General features: G+C 40.9%; 1 protein-coding gene across 16 annotated transcripts in view; it reads right to left on the bottom strand.

The window, feature by feature from the left end:
- Window positions 1-283: 283 nt before the first annotated feature.
- prom1a (prominin 1a) overlaps window positions 284-16,240 on the bottom strand; it is a 65,674-nt gene continuing 49,717 nt past the window's right edge. For 2 of the 16 annotated variants that reach the window (XR_004615171.1, XR_004615173.1), the window contains 23 exons: window positions 15,673-15,902; window positions 15,348-15,422; window positions 15,146-15,209; window positions 14,629-14,788; window positions 14,108-14,260; window positions 13,670-13,793; window positions 13,230-13,333; window positions 12,337-12,421; window positions 9,678-9,824; window positions 8,721-8,792; window positions 8,166-8,258; window positions 7,492-7,509; window positions 6,593-6,646; window positions 6,426-6,506; window positions 6,274-6,342; window positions 5,762-5,851; window positions 5,050-5,165; window positions 4,400-4,423; window positions 3,928-3,996; window positions 2,567-2,658; window positions 2,328-2,378; window positions 1,625-1,650; window positions 284-1,093 (listed from right to left, as the gene is read on the bottom strand). Coding sequence is in view for 8 of the 16 variants with exons in the window: in XM_034597981.1 (XP_034453872.1) it covers window positions 2,589-2,658; window positions 3,928-3,996; window positions 4,400-4,423; window positions 5,050-5,165; window positions 5,762-5,851; window positions 6,274-6,342; window positions 6,426-6,506; window positions 6,593-6,646; window positions 7,492-7,509; window positions 8,166-8,258; window positions 8,721-8,792; window positions 9,678-9,824; window positions 12,337-12,421; window positions 13,230-13,333; window positions 13,670-13,793; window positions 14,108-14,260; window positions 14,629-14,788; window positions 15,146-15,209; window positions 15,348-15,422; window positions 15,673-15,902 (1,898 nt within the window). In the remaining 8 variants the exon portion in view is untranslated. Of the gene's footprint in view, window positions 1,094-1,624; window positions 1,651-2,327; window positions 2,379-2,566; window positions 2,659-3,927; window positions 3,997-4,121; window positions 4,581-4,636; window positions 4,773-5,045; window positions 5,166-5,761; window positions 5,852-6,273; window positions 6,343-6,425; window positions 6,507-6,592; window positions 6,647-7,491; window positions 7,510-8,165; window positions 8,259-8,720; window positions 8,793-9,677; window positions 9,825-12,336; window positions 12,422-13,229; window positions 13,334-13,669; window positions 13,794-14,107; window positions 14,261-14,628; window positions 14,789-15,145; window positions 15,210-15,347; window positions 15,423-15,672; window positions 15,903-16,240 lie in introns of those variants that run through there. The other 14 variants (XR_004615174.1, XR_004615172.1, XR_004615175.1 and 11 more) reach the window with 13 other exon arrangements.

Genomic DNA, 16,240 nt, shown 5'->3' with positions numbered 1-16,240 from the left:
TTTGTGATCTGTGCAAGGAAAATGATTCTTTGGTTAAACTACTTAAAAAATACATTTACAGTCCAACCTGTGAAGACTGGCTGCAACTACACATTTCTTAATTTTGAATCTAAATTTAATCAGGAACCACTGTTTGATATCTGTTATAATATTTAAGAGATTAGCGAAGAAGCAGACATATGAGCCTTAGTGGGCCAGAATTTCTGGGATGTTTAGAGGCATTCTGGGAAATGTGGGAAATCAACACCTGGCACCGAGGTAGATGAAGCAGATAGAATAAAAATACACTTGATGAGCTGTTCATTTTAAACACTAAACCATAGGTGGGTAATTTTTTTAACAGTGTAAGAAGGTGGATTTTCCCATTTCACTAACGGAGCATAATTCAAAAGGGTGAAACAAACTTCTGAAAGGCAACCAGTCATTTGCAAATCGCTCCAAAACCAGCATACATGTCAAACTCTAGATGTTTCGTAATATTGTAAACATTTTTATAAGTCATGCTAAGATTCCCTCCCTAGTTTCCCCCACAACCCACCCGTCAACAACCTGTCTTTATATATTTCACCACTCATACAGCCTGCAGTTAAAAAAACGATCCTTCATTTTCATTAAAACTAGTTTTTCATTGAATTTCACGACAATTTGCACCTTTTCTCCTCCCTTTCACATTTCTGTCGAACGTGATTCATCCGTTTTCGTGACCTTCAGGAGCCACCGAGCACAAACAAGTAGATAAAAACCAACAGGCATCACCTCTATCGTCATGTCCTCTTGCCCAGTGTGTCTTCAGCTTGGGTTTTGTGTCCGAACAAATGTAAACGCAGACACGGCAGTCCTTTTTAAAAATGCAGAGCAAGCCTGGCTCAGATTGATGCTGCGGGAGAGGAGGTTCAGGTCCGGCAGTTAGAATCTCTCAAAGTGGGGGGCGGGTGGGGTGGGGGGGGGAGGTACAGTAAACGTACTGAAGGCTGTGATCAGTCCGGTTGAGGTGATCGCTGTAGAAACCTGCACGGCTTCGTTTTGTTCCTCCGTCCGTAAGGAAACCAGCTTTCAGTGAGCTTCGTCTGGTCCGAGGGATCGTGAAACATGGCTGAGCAACAGACACAAGAGCAACACGGTGCATGTGAACGTCTATTTTAAAAATGTATTGCACATAAACAATTTTGGAAAAGCTTAAGTACAACTTCTGCTTGTTTTTAACGATCTCTTACATGGTGATTATTGAAATACTGTAAAACTGCATGCATTAATCTGCACTAACCCTCATAGTGACTCTTACAATTTAATATATATATACAAAAAACAAGACTTTTCATTATCCTCTTTTGCCTTTTTTGTCAATATTGTAATTTATTGTAAGAATCCACATTCAGGTGAAACTCCCTTTGCAAAAAAAACCTTTGCCAAACTAATTTCGCAAACTTTTCCCACTTGTTTAAGGGGAAATTAGATTTAGAGGCTCGATATGAGAAAGTTAGAGTTAAATTAGCATCTTAACAAAAAGGGCTCATGATTGATCCGGGGATCGAAACTCATTCTGTGATTCGCTGCAGCAGATTTAACTGAAATGAGACAATATAGGTTTTAAACATGTAAGAAGGAAAACTGAGGCCAAACTCACTTTTTTAGTTCCAGTTTTCGAGGGCACTGGGAAGACAAATGTCAGAGAAAGATGAATTAGGTATTTCTTAAAACTGAAGTAAATAATTCAAGACCTATAGTGTGGTTATTGTTTCTGTTTGAATGATTCAGGGGACTAAAGGAGCTCTGGCAGAAGTTGTGAATTGAAGTTTTCAAGAGCTGCAGACGTTTCAAAGACTATATTGTGCTTTTTCCTGTTTTAAAACAATGCCCTGTTCTCACAATATTCCCATTAAACCCACTGGGAATCATGTATTTCCCTCCAGATCATCTGGGAGGAAATGTGACGTTATGTGACTTTCAGAATAATAATAACCTAAAATTCAACTTTTTAGAGAAATAAGATGATCTCATAATTTCACATTACCATAGATTGCCATATCTGTCAAAAATAATGACGGCTTATTCTTTACAGAAACAGTGTGTAACCTTTGAAAGATGAAAGTACACTTTCTCCCTCTTGACAACTGCAAATACATTAAAGGGCAACTGAGGAAAAGTACTTTAAAACTAAATGATGTTATTCTCAATAAGCATCAAGCAAAGTAAATAAAAACAAACAGGAGTAAGGAAGAACACGCACACGCAACATCTCTCTTCTACAACACTGACTTAAACAATCACAACTAAACACGAGACGTAAACATCCTGAAGACATGTACGGGTCGTTAGTGAAATCTCACCATGCTGGTTTTCCTGCAAAGTCACTGTGAGCAGAACGGGACTAAAACAAGCTGTGAAGAAGCGTAAGAGAGAGTCGGGTTAGTTGGGAGCAGAAGAAACACGAAGGCAGACAAACAGAGGAGCGAGACGGGTGATGAAGACGACGATGACGGCAGGTGACAGCTGTGTGAAGGAAAAGTGTGAGGAAGGAGTTTAGTAAAAGAAGAAGAGCTCGGATTGGTTGTTTTTTTTCCGGTACCTGAAGAAGAGTCGGCTCTTCGTCACCAGTCGATGTGCCTCGGAGGAGCCGAGGCCCGTGGGAACCTGTTCATAGTGTCATAGGTTGGGATGCTACCGGCACAGAAACACACACACACACACACACAGGGCACAGCGTTAACGGCACAGACAGGGAATTCAACCGTCACCTTTATGTGAAACCGCTACTTGCTTCTTGGGCAAAGAGAAGCAGGACGAGCGGGTGAGGAGACAGAGAGTGGAACAGCTGCGTCAGCATCCTCCGAGGGATTCAAACGGATAAACTGCAGAAGGTAAAGGGGCAATAAGTGAGAATATTAATATATATGAGAGTTTAATATGTTGTTCATTGATACCAGTGAGTTTTAATATGATATACTGTATATTCTGCTGGATTGTTACAGAGTCAAGAATCTAATTTACTTTCCTCTGTGATATAAATATGACTTTATTAATATATATATGAAGTGTTTTAAGAGAATGAAAGGTCAATAGAGGTCAGACAATCGATGACTTAGTGCCCCTTTAAAATCCATATTCTTCTTCTGTGATTTACAATCTTCATTCCAAAATCCTGACAGTTTTAAGAAAAAGTAAACTTCAATACATTTAAAAGATGATTTGGTGGTTGTAGTGTAAAAGCAACTATCAGCTGGTGCCTGGTTTTTTTCCGGTGACTCGGCTGTTCCGCTCTCTGCCTGCAGCCTCAGTTACAGCAGGTTGTTTGGCACAAATGCACCCCCCCCGTCCAAACGCAATTTAAAAAGGAAACGAGCCACATGCAGTTAGACGTGTTAAAGTGAGGAGAAAATCAAAAAGGAGCCGCATTCCCAGCATCACACCAGAGCTCCACATGCTTGCCTCTCTCTGAACAAAATGATCAGGTGCACATTCACCGGACTTTGGCTGACTCTAAACGAGAGGAGACAGGAGCGTGTTTGTTTCATTCCACGCGATCATCCCAGTGAGTACGTTCAGCGTGCAGTGAGTTCAATGGTAGATTCCCCCCCCCCATCAAAAATACATAGAAGAAGATCTGGCAGTGACAGAAGTAATGGTAGCAAAAAACGTGAGGATTGGATAGACTATGAATCTCTTAAAAATAAACTTTAAATTTGACTTTTATGATAAAACATATTGAAAATTACAGCTTATCATGGGATATTTTGCAAATAAAAGCTACCATTACCCGCCAGCTTTCAATTACTATTCATTTTCCTGACCTCTAGGCGTGTGTGTGTGTGTATAAATGTGTCTCCCTTAAAGCCATGCATCGTGCGCAGCCACGTGATTTTTCCCTTTTCCCCGGTCATGCCTCCGCTCCCACTCACATGCAGGCGACAGGATCAACATAACATTTACCTTGTCATCATAGGGTTTGGGATACCTTGTGAACGCTCACTATGATAACCATTATTACCAATTTCCATACTGAAAACAAAATATATCGTGTACAAAAAAAAAAAAAAAGGGGGATGAAAAAAACTGTGAGAGACATGGCATGCTGTAAAAACGCTTCGCAAGAATGTTAGCGGATACACAATTTCTATTTATTGGAGTATAAACCGTAATGTTTTATTTTACACGACTAACTTACAAAAAAGAAAAGCAGGTGGACTTGTAAGGTAACGATTGCACGAGCCCTTCGTGTAAGGTAAGGGGCACTTTTTCAAAAGGTAGCACACGACAAGAAGCCACAGCATCCACCCATAAGAGCTTAAAAACACCAACCAGCACCAAGAATTTAGTAAACAGTTCTATTTACAGGATCCAGAGGGAAAAGCACAGAGTGATAGAGGGCGAGGAGGAGAGAGAGAGAGGGAGGTGGTCTTACGTTTTCATGGGAATTGTCTCAATGCTATAAAGATAAACACACACACAATAAAACAACAAAATAAAAATGTTATTGACGTGTTCAGCAATAGAAAAAGCAGCAGGAACGTCCCTGTAATCCAGCAGAAGATCACATGGCGACATAACAACTGCTGTGTTTGAGTTAAGCCACGACCAAATGAAAGGTCCGTGAAGAAGAACTACCAATGTACAAATGCATCGCAATGTTTTTTTTTTCCTTTTGTTGTAAAGTGCCGAGTGCTTGACAGAGAGAAACAAAACCAAAAGTGAAATAAAAATACAAGATGTGGGAAGATGGAAATAGTAGAAATGGTTATCACAAAGTAAAATGCCAAGTCCCAGAAACAGAGGAACTACGAGGAAGAGAGAAAAGGGAAGAAATCACAAATCAAAAACAGCTACAGGGAGAAAAGTAAACCTTGAAACGCTAATTCATCTTCTACTGAATCTGAAAACATCAGAAAATAAATAAATAATATTATTGAAGTGACTGAATTAATACAATTTCAAGAGAGAGGAGACAAAATGGAGGATTTCTACTTCTACACACTTTCTTGTGGATTTACTTATTATCTCATATTCCTATAAACTGAAAACTAAACTTGCTCTTTAACGTCAGTAACTACTCACTCGTCGTAAACATCCTCTGTGTCCATCCTGCGATAGAACTTGGCCAGTTTCACAGCCAGGATGATGCTCGGCAGCAGGAAGAGGGTGCTGCAGCCCAGGCCCATCCAGAAAGTGTTCTGACCACAGAGACAAACCATTAAACATGGAATTATTACTCCATTAATCAACTGGTAGAATATTCATCTGCTTCACTTGATCGCTGAAATCGTAAAAAAATTCCACTTCCAACTTTTTTGAATTATGAGGATTTGCTGCTTTTCTTTATCTGTTGTGAACATATTTGCACTTTTGAGTTTGGTGAAAAGAAAACAAGCAATTTGAAATATGTCAGTTGGGGCTTTTAATTTGATTTAATAATTAAATTTATTAGATCAAATTAGTAATTGATTAACTGAGAAAATAATGTGGTTAACCATTTTTAGTTAATATTATTTTTGGTTAATATTTGGTTAATTTGGTTAATATTATTTCTGACAGTGTTTTCTCAGTTCCTGTTAATATTGTTTGGCTCTGTGCATGAATCAATCATTATGAATCTGTAAAGCACTTTGTGTTTCATGGTTTGTATGAACAGTATCAAATCATTGCTCTTATAAGACATCCAGTTTTCTATATAACCCAAATCAAAGCTGTTGGTTGCTGATGAGCTTCCACCAGTAAAAAAACACACGCATGTATACGCAGTAAGTTTCCCTTTTAGCTCCATTATTACCATAGAGTCCACCAAGAAACTACAAGTTATGATTTCCGCCGTGTCCACCATGTTGCTGAAGGGTTTGCAGGGCGCGACCTCCAGGGCCAGCTGTGGAAAACAAGACACACAGAGAGGAGGTCAACAAGCAATATGCAAATTACACTGCACGACAGATCCACGTACTTTAACTTCACGTGTTCATGGAAAACAACATCACAATAAAAATATTGTACCGACTGTGATCGACCAAACAGCTCTGACATTTTGTGTATTTTTTTCCCACGTTGTTGTGAATTCCTCAGTTTAACTCCAGGAGAAACCAACCGGGCCACTAAGCAAATTCCTCAACTTTATAGAGGCTGTAACTGTTATATTTGTCTCTGCTATATTTACTCCCCACACGCAAATGCCAGTAAGTCCCTGACGAGCAGCAGCGGCGAGAAAATCCCAGTCAACACGAAGCGAATCGAAGTGAAAGCGAGAACCGCACAAGCTCCAACAAGTTAACAAATTCACACACAGACACTTACGGACGTCTTGACCCATTCTATGTATTGATGGAAGTAGCCAACTATGGTCGTTGTGTATCTTCCTGTTTCCTGAGGAAGATAAGGACATAATGTGAGTCGCACATCATTTACAAATTGAGAAGATAATAAAGTGAAGTCAGTTCTCTCATTACCCGACTGATTAAATGTGTGGCATTGTGGGAGATGAGGTGCTGGGCGGCTTCGATGGCGTCGAGAACCTCCAAGACTTTGTTCTGCAGGAAAGAAACGACGGTGTTGGTGTGAAGTTGGAACTTTGAATCTAAACGTCAGACTAAGTTGGGAGGACTGGTTCACTCACTGGTAGATCTGAGGCCGTTCTCTCCAGGAACCTCATGCTCTGGTTCAATGCTCCCTTCAGAAGAAACATTTAAAAAACACAAAGTGAAACCAGCGGTGACGAAGATTCTGGATGAAACAAACTGGACCTCAGGGATGAACAGAACCACCCGACACTCGATGAACAACATTTTGCTTTAAGTTCGGACATGCTGAAGAATTTTGCTCCAAAATTAAATATCCACAATGCAAAGAAAAGAATTGCTCACATACTGTGCCGCACACTGTATGTCACAATCGAACACAATTGTTTTTTTTCCACCAATGATGGAACAGAGTCGTTAACAAATGAACAGCAATGACTGAATTAAAACAATATTCATTTTCTTTATGTGGATATTTTGGAATGTTTTGCAGAGCCAGACAGATTTATTGGTTGGCCGATAAAAATTGGCCTTTTACAGACATATTTTCTTATTTCAAAATGTCTATATTTGGTTGTATTTGTGTTATTTATTATTTACAATGATTTATAAAGCTAAATCATTTATGGTTAAACTGTATAATATCACAACTCGATTATTTGTTTGTTTGTCACAGGGGATTGATAACAAATATATATATATATATATATATATATATATATATATATATATATATATATATATATATATATTTATCTGGATATATCTGTGTTTTAAAAGTCCACATCGGTCAGGCTCTAATATTTTGGTACAAAACCCTTCATGTTAAACACCATGTATGATTTTTACGTAGATGTAAATACAAGAACACGCACATTGTTCACCATTCACAGTGAGATATATATTCTTTCAGGTGACAGTATCTCTGCATCTCTCTAAGTGTTACTAATAATGGATGGGGACACTAAATACACGGGATGAACACAGGTCTGCTTACCCTCGCTCTAACATATTTCTTGAAGTTGACGGAGGAATAAGAAACAAAACAAAGAAAAACACAAAGAGCTGCTGTGAAAAGCTGCGTCACCGCTCATCTGAAGTGCTCGAAGCTGCTGGAGCAGATTCCCCGGCGTTATTCAAAAGAACCGTATCGGCTTCGACGGAGAAAGGAAAACTGAATATTCCTTTTGTTTCTCTCTGACATGTTTGAGGACACATGCCTGAGGATCAACAACACGCTGCTTTTGATGATATTAAATGAGATGCTGAAATAAACAGTGTTTCTCTCCAGCAAGCACAATACCTTTCTCTTCAATAAGACAATTAGCATGGTGCTGGCACATATTCAGTAGGTAAACCAGTACAACTGTCCACCTCAAGAACTTTTATTTTGAGCATCGGTGACTTTGAAATACATTTTGGAGGAGATTCTTTTCTAAATATTAATAAAGGGGGAGTGAAAAAAGTTGTAAAAACATGTTACCACCTTATATAACTTCTCTGTAACGGATATTTACTCAGTTAATTGATTTAGGATTGTGTTTCTGGCCCCAAGACGATTATAAGTCCAACATTTCCACTTCTTTTAGCTCTGTTTTGATCTCCACCAACTAATTTGACCAAGAGTCCGGTGGAGCATGAACTTAAACAGAGAAACACAGTGGGCTTTACCATGGCCTGCTCCATGGGGGTGATCTGCTGAGTGTGGATCTGTCGCAGTGTGCCGCTGTGGCCCTTCAGAGCCGTCTGCAGAGGGCCCCTGGGCTGAAACAGACAAACACACAAGTTTATTATAAACCATCAGAGCACTGGAGGAAATTCAAGCTCACGTGTTACAGTGAATATTAATCCGGTGAATTATTGTCTGATTTTATGCTTTAAAGGCACTGGTTCATACAATTTGAACAACAACAGGAAATACTGTCTCCAAAGACTCTTCCTCTGAATTAATGTTTTTCTAATTTCCGTCCTTCTGGAGGACGCTCCTGGACCCGTCATTTGGAATAAATGAGTTTCATGAACCGCCTGAGGGCAGAGCAGTCTGACCCCTGGGAGAGAATCTGTCATGTGTTTTTAAGATGAGCTGGTGCGAGAGCTTGAGGAGCAGAAAGGTCGAACCCCTCCACCGGGTGCTCTGGTAACATCGGGAAAATTACATTTGTAAATCTAATCAGATGCCTGAGTGAAGCGGAGGTTTGTATCATCCGGGCTCTGAAGTGTTCTCACCATGAGGTCGGTCTGAGCCTCCAGCTCTCGGGCGAACGACAGCAGGTCGACCACAGTCACTCCTTTATTCACCTGAAGGAGACAATTAGACAGGACTAATGTAGAAAAGATTCTGGTCACAGTAGGAATGAGGAACTTTATGATATAGATAGATAGATGGAAGGATGGCACTGACACATGAGCAGGGTTAGAGAAGCTTTCTGTGACTAATGTTATATTGTCATGTTGTTATGTTATGTGTGACAATCGGGGACATTTCTTTATTTTCTCCCAAAGAACAATCAAACCAAGCACAAATCTGTGGCCCAGAGAGTGAGTGAGTTGTGCACGAGGACAGGTGGTACACTTGAAATCCTGAAACCTCTTTTCTTCTTCTTCCTCTTCCTCTTCCTCCCTCTTTCTCTGTCTCCCTGTGGAAATAAATCTAAGTGAACCTGACAGGTGGTGTTGGAGGAGACGGGGGAAACGCCAAGTCCCGGCTTGTTCCCTGCGCACTCTTTGCCTTGGCAGCCGTACTTCTGGATAATCGAGCTCCAGCGGCCCTCAACACAACCCGTTGTGCTGTGTCACGTCGCTGCTCATATCAGGTGAAGCACGGCTGCCTGCGCTACATCAGCCGACAGCCGAGGAGGAGGCTGAGCTATTTCTGGTAACGCACCATTAAAGCACAACTGCAATACCATAATATTAGTGTACGTATAGAACAATCTAGTAGCAACATTTATCTTTCATAGCTAAACAGGTATTTATAAAGCTAATAAACTGACGACATGCAGCCATATAACTGCTAATCTAATCTGACCGGTGCATTAACGTGTGTTCTTGCTTCTTCCACGATGTTTGTGTGTTGTCCTGCTCATTCACATGTGTCAGTGTGCTTCAGTGTGTGTGTTTGTGTGTGTGTGTGTGTGTGTGTGTGTGTGTGTGCGTGCGTGTGTGTGTGTGCGTGTGTGTGACCTCTTCCAGATAGTCGGCGTAGTTGATCTCTGACAGTCCTGCTTCAGAGAAATCCAGGAGGTTCTGCTTCCCCTCCGCCTCTAACAGGATTATTCCTCGCAGGTCGATCTTGACGCTCTCCAGCTGACTCACCACGTCCTTAGTGAACTGCCGACAAAGGAAGGTGCAGCATTAGATACGACCAGTATTAGCTTTGGAGCCGTTTAACACAACCGGACTCTTTACCGTTATATGTTCAATTTTGGGCATTTTCTGAAACGAGGGTCAATGTATTCAGTCGTGTGGCAATTTAAAGGATTTTATACAGCTAAGCCTCAAAGTTCTTGTTAAAAAAGCTCAAGTCTGTGTCCAGTAGAGACGTGGAATTACCATAAGTTTACATAAACATGGTTAACTTAATGAAAAGCTTCAAAAATTCAAAACTGAATTTGGCACTTTGGCCGACCGAACGTTTGGAAGATGTGGTTTGGACAGAAGATTACAAATCCCACTAAAATGTTTGCTCGTTTGCTTCTTGTTTCTATCGTCAACTCCAGTTTCTATTTTCTAGTTTCTATGCATTTGTGCAATTAATCCTCGTAATAAGAGAAAAAGAAAACAGATTGTGATGCAGAGCTGTGCAACACACGTCTCTATCATCAAACTATTACACAATTAGTCATTTTACAATTTAGAAAGGACAAATATTATTTCTTACTGGGCAGAAAACAACAAGGTGTCACTGTGAAAATAACTCATTCGTCCTTTACTTTTCTTCTTCTAACCACAGGCAAAGATAAACATGATTTCCACAGAGGATGTATTTAATACAAATGTTCATTTTAACCATCAAAACAGAAGAACAGAAGCTGTTTTTTGTGGCTCCACAAAGAGAAACGCAATAAAAAGAAAAGTTGGCTTTCAAGTTGTTTGTTCCTCAGACGACGTGGCACTGACTGTACGTTCACACGGGCGCATTTCCCATAAAAACCAGAGAAATTTCCAGCATATGAAGTTATTGTCAGAAGGACGGAATTAACTACAAGAGCTCAGTTCCAGAAAACTTTAATCCAGTGACAGTGTGTTCAAGCCAAATGCTTTGTTGGTCACCCAATGAAGATTTTCTTTTCTTTTTAAAAATCGCGATTTATGTTAAAATAGTTAAAATAGTATAATTATTACTTTAAATAAGTTTCTGAGAGCAACAAAATAAAAATAACTAGTAGAAAAAAGTAATTATTTGTATAATTGTATAATTATTGTATAATTAGTGATTGCAATGTAGGAAAGTGCAGTATTTATATGCACACTGGTCTAGAAACATTAAGACCCACAGAATTATACACGATGTACATACAGTCTATGGCTGTAATAATACAGTTTATCATATTTTAGTAATACAGCAGTTGTTTAAAAATTCCCTGTCTGTTCTTTTGTTTATTTATTTATGTATAACACATTCAACTACATTCAAATCAAAATTCCCTGAACATTGAGCTCAGATAATAACACGTCTACAGTGACCCCGTAGAGAATCATGTTGCATTGTGGGTATAAAGTCATGCACTAACTCAGACTAAAGAGAAGCTGGTATGTGGATATGAATTTTAAAATGTTCTGGCGGTGAGACAGTGTGTTTTCCATAATGTTTCAGCAGAGCCGTATCATATATACATATACATGGTGATATAATGACCAAGCCACAGTTTGTTCCACTGAAGAACTGTCAGATAGAGAGAGACAGACTCTTGGCGACTTGCATTATTCACAGGAATCTAATCAGGACAAAATGACCAATGTACAGACGCAGCAGGGCCTCGTATCAGCTGTGGGCTAAAAGACGAGCCAAGACGCTCCGTGCCAACTGGCGAGGAAAGTACCCGATGTGTCAGGAAGGCAGAAGTGTCTGGCTCGGGGTCAGGAGGAAATAGAATCAGTGTAACGTCTCAGGCGTACGCTGAGGTACGGACTGACGTGTGCTGAAGCAGTCGGCCGTCAACTCACACACTTCTGTTGTTAGGTCACGTTAATGAAACGCTGCAGCCGAGGATGGAGACGTCTGGAGTCTCCATCACTGTTAACGTTTACAGCGACTTGTCAAACATGCATATGGCTTAAATTCTCACCCTGAGAATTCTGTACAGTGCAGTGATTTAGTGTGTATCAGCTACAGTATACTCTGAATATACTACTACTACTAATAATACACTTTTCATGCAGTGCAACTATGTGCTTCACTCTAAAATACAGGGTTCAGTATCTTGCCCAAGGACACTTCTGCATGGAGACTGGAGGAGCTGGGGATCGAACAGCCGGGCTGGTTAACGGATGACCCGCTCTACCCTCTCAGCCACAGCCTCCCCCAATATACAGCACTTTTCATAATATAATATAATATAATATAATATAAAAGTAAAACACTTTCCTAGAAAATAGAGCTCAGGTCTTATTCTGTGAAAGATCATATATATATATTCCATCCCAGATAATTATAATGGATCCTAATAATTAACTTGAATGTGATTTTTATGTAGTAAAATGTTGGATTAAGTTGATTTTAAACTTCAACAGTTTGTTTGGTGAATGACTAAATCAATACAAAGACTCTCAGACGGTATGTGACCACATCACTGGACAGAGCGATGTGCACTAACAGTGTGTCCTGAGTTTTTCTACTGACCACTGTAGTGTTCAGGAAAGTTGAGATGTTGAAGACTTTGTCCAGACGCATGGCCAAGTAGATGCCTTTGTTCTCTTTGCACGTGCTGAGGAACGACAACAAGACAAACGCACAATTAGAGAGAGAGAGAGAGAGAGAGGGAGAGAGAGAGAGAGAGAGAGAGAGAGAGAGAGACAGAGAGAGGGAGAGAGAGAGAGAGACAGAGAGAGCGAGAGAGGGATGTAAACTTAAAAAGTCTCAGGCACAGTGAAAACATTTGCTGCCACCAAGTGAAATGGACTGGAAGTACAGGACAGGCTGACATGAGCCCTGATAGAAAACAGGGTATCTCCCTCCACAGACGGGGATATGAAAGATAAATGTCTCCCATGATAAAAAAACCATATAGACTCTCATAATGTACACAGCTTCAGCGCTGCTTGCTTTTTAATGCACGCGACTCTGCTCTGTTTGGAAACATAATGACTGCGGGTTTTCCCCTCCCAGTTTACCGGGGATGTGCAGCGACTCACTGGAGGGAAATGACGAAAGCTGATGTAATCGCTGAGAAAGAGGCAGAAGAAACGCAACAGAGGACGTGTAGGAAAAAATAAACTATGCTAATTGGCTCCTTAATGTTAATAGCAACTCTCCTTTCCATTTGCATTCCCAGCAATGGAAGTTAAATATTCTGTTGCACGCTGAAGATGCCGGATCCAGCGCCTGCACCAAAACAAGACTGAAATGGGAAAATTGGCATCATCAAGGAACATTATCGGCTCTAATTGAAAAAGATCTCGTCTTGCTGCGACATCCTCTCAGTTTTTGTACACAACAGTAAACATGCTTTGCTTTTGAGAAGTGGCAGATACACTCGTCACCTAAATACTGTAGAAGAATAGGTTTTTCTTTGCCTGTATAACGTCTCTGCTGTCAGCTCCAGCTCGGAGTCGTTGTACATGTATCCCGGGATGAAGTTCCTCCACTCCGGGTTGACCAGGTACGGGGTGTCCACGACCTGCAGGGACAGGAACACAGGACGCGTGATCAATAACTCTCATGGGATCGATCAGTAAATTGAATAAGCGTCACTCGCATTATGCAAAGCAGAATTTAATAGGAGACAAACCCACGGACACAAAGAAAGCAGCTTTCATTGTAGTTGTTCCATTTAATACTGTGTTGTAACAATTGTGATACCATTATATCTGCTGATATATACAAAAGAGTGGTCAGTTATTTCTAAGATGAATAAATGTAATTGAGGCTTGATATTATAATCATAAACATCAAATTTACTACTGTACATTTTGTTCTGGTGTTCATTTATAATGTATCCAGGCTTGTGACTTGCCTTGAAGAGCTCCTTGGTGTGGAAAGGGTCACAAACAAGCTTCTCAATGTTCCCTCCAGCCAGGAACATGGTGGTCACCAGCCCCATCAGCATCCAGGAGAAGATGAAGCTGAATCCAACGCCGCTGCGGAGAAGAGCAGACGGAGCCTCAGGTACCAGGACGTGGAGAAGCAGCAGTAGAAGGTTTAAGTCACAGCTAACCGTGTCAGCTTAATGTTTAATGTCACAAAAAAATTGTCGATAGGAAGAAGAGGAGAAGAACAGGGCTTGTCTTTTCTGTGAATCCTCATCCTTCTACACGCTCTGCTCTACATTACTTTCTTAGTCCTGTGGTTTGTAAAGTAAATAGTGAAGTAGAAGTAGCTGTGACAGTTGCTGTATATCGTTGTCGTGGATGTTGTAACTCGCTCAAGTTGTCATGTGCATGTGTCGACCTACGCCATGAGCATGGTCCCTCCCGTGTTGGAGATGCAGCCCCGTGTCGTGGGCGAGGCGTGCTTGTCGTATCCCAGGGTGCCGCACAGCAGGCCCAGGTAGTTGAAGGCCAGGACCAGGACCACCATGCAGCACAGACCGATGCAGCCGATCCACCTGCAAACGGCAGGAAGAGCTCGTGTTAGAATAACACAACTGGAACATAATGTTCCACAGCTGACGTCTCAGCAGCTGAAGGCGCTAAAATGAAAATGTAATACAACTGATATGTCATCTTGGCTTTCTCTCCATTTTAAACTGAATAATGCAGAAGTGATATGAATATTTCATATAAATGCAAAATATTAGTTCAGGGTAATACAGTTCACATTAATTATACAGGAGCTTGTGAAACGAGTCTGGTCAAGACAGATATCATGACGTGTATATCAACATTGTTTCCTTGTAGTTTCTGGATTTAAAACATTTCTTGAAAAATTTAATTTTATGTAATGACACTTTTGTGGACGTGCAGCTCAGTGTACCTGTAGAAGTCCATTTTGTCAATCTCAGGGTAGTGGTCCTCGATCTTAGCATGGGTGTGGCTGATGAAGATGGTGAAGTTGGACAGGAAGTTCTGCACTGGGAACGCCTTGGAGAAGCTGCTGATGTTGTGGCCGATGCCGTCCACCAGGTTCTGTACATCTGAGAGACACATCAGTCAATGAATCCATTTGGTTTTCAATAGAATGATCCGTGTAAAGATACTGGAACAACAGGCAGAGCTTCAAATCGAAATCTCAGAACGATTCTCATTTATAACAGTTTTCCTGGCTTGTGATTTGTTGATGTAAAACAATATCATAATATGTGGAGGTTTGTTAGGATTCAAAGTGAAAATCCACCAAACTTTGTGCAAGGACCAGAAACGAGACATGGAGAATGTAAGCAGAGTAAAAGAAATGTCAGTGAGTCATAAGGAATACGTTTAGTACCACAGATGGCAGGAGGTATTAAATAAAAACAGAGGGATTATTTGTGTTTGCTTTCAGAGAAACTTACTCTCCACAACACTTCTGGTCTGTTCTATCACCATGTGAGGCGTGTCGTTCAGAGAGGAGAAGCCCTGTGGGAGGAGAAGGGACAGAGAACTCAAACAGGGTCGACGAGGACACTAAGTGAAGGTTGGTGGCAGAAGTCCGGTGATAAATCAAGCTGCAGAGTAAGAGAATCCACAGATACAGTGTAAATGCTCCAGACTCACCCTCTGCACGATGGTGCTGAGGTCCGTCCTCAATACTTCGTTCACCTTTTCCAGCTGAGTGTTCACACGGGGCAGCTGAAATATGAAAAAAGACAACGAGACACTAATAAACATGCACAGAGCTGTTTTCCGTATATGTTTTTCCATATTTAAGCACAACATTATCTTACTGAACCAAACGGCTCCAGCTCCCTAATCTCTGGTTTTAAACAGTGACCAAACAAACATAAACCATTGTAGTTTAATTCATTCATTTAATAATTTAAACCACATGCCAAACAGACTAAAAACATCCCTAAATGTATGGTGTGTAGTTTTTATTTACCCGTGTGAAGTTGGCGCTGATCTGCAGCTGGGACAGCGACTGGCGGATGTTGCGGCACAGCTGGGCAGTGGTGGCGTCGGACCTCTCGTCGTGGCAGCCGGGGTCGTTGAGCGTGCGGTTGATGCTGGTGCGGACCAGGCTCAGGTTGAAGTTGAGCTTCCCCGTCCCCTCCTGGAGGACCTCCAGAGACACGCTGACGTTCTCCAGGGCCTCCTTGGTTTCTCGCATGGCTGTGAGCGGAGAGACAGGAAGAGTTATGAATGTTTTATTGAGATCCGTTAGTTCTGTTCTGGGACATTCAGTCAAACTGTTGTAACAGGGAATAGCACAAATGTAGACTTATATTCAGAGCAGTTTTTAAAAAAACTTTTTGAATATGAAGTTTCTGGGGCAGAGACAAACTTCAAATCTTAGTAGCTGGTACAGTTATGAATGTAATTAATTAATCAGATTCATTAAGTGTGTGAAAAGGGACAGCTCATGTAATGTTACACATTCGTACTGGATGCACCGAGGGGCCTGAGCCGAGTTCAACACACTGAGTTTCAGGTCCAAGCCATAAAACTTG

The sequence above is a fragment of the Hippoglossus hippoglossus genome, chromosome 10 (genome assembly GCF_009819705.1).
Source record: "Hippoglossus hippoglossus isolate fHipHip1 chromosome 10, fHipHip1.pri, whole genome shotgun sequence".
NCBI classification, from domain to species: domain Eukaryota; kingdom Metazoa; phylum Chordata; class Actinopteri; order Pleuronectiformes; family Pleuronectidae; genus Hippoglossus; species Hippoglossus hippoglossus.
The sequence above is the reverse complement of the archived record's forward strand: the minus strand, read 5'-3'. Positions and strand labels throughout refer to the sequence as shown.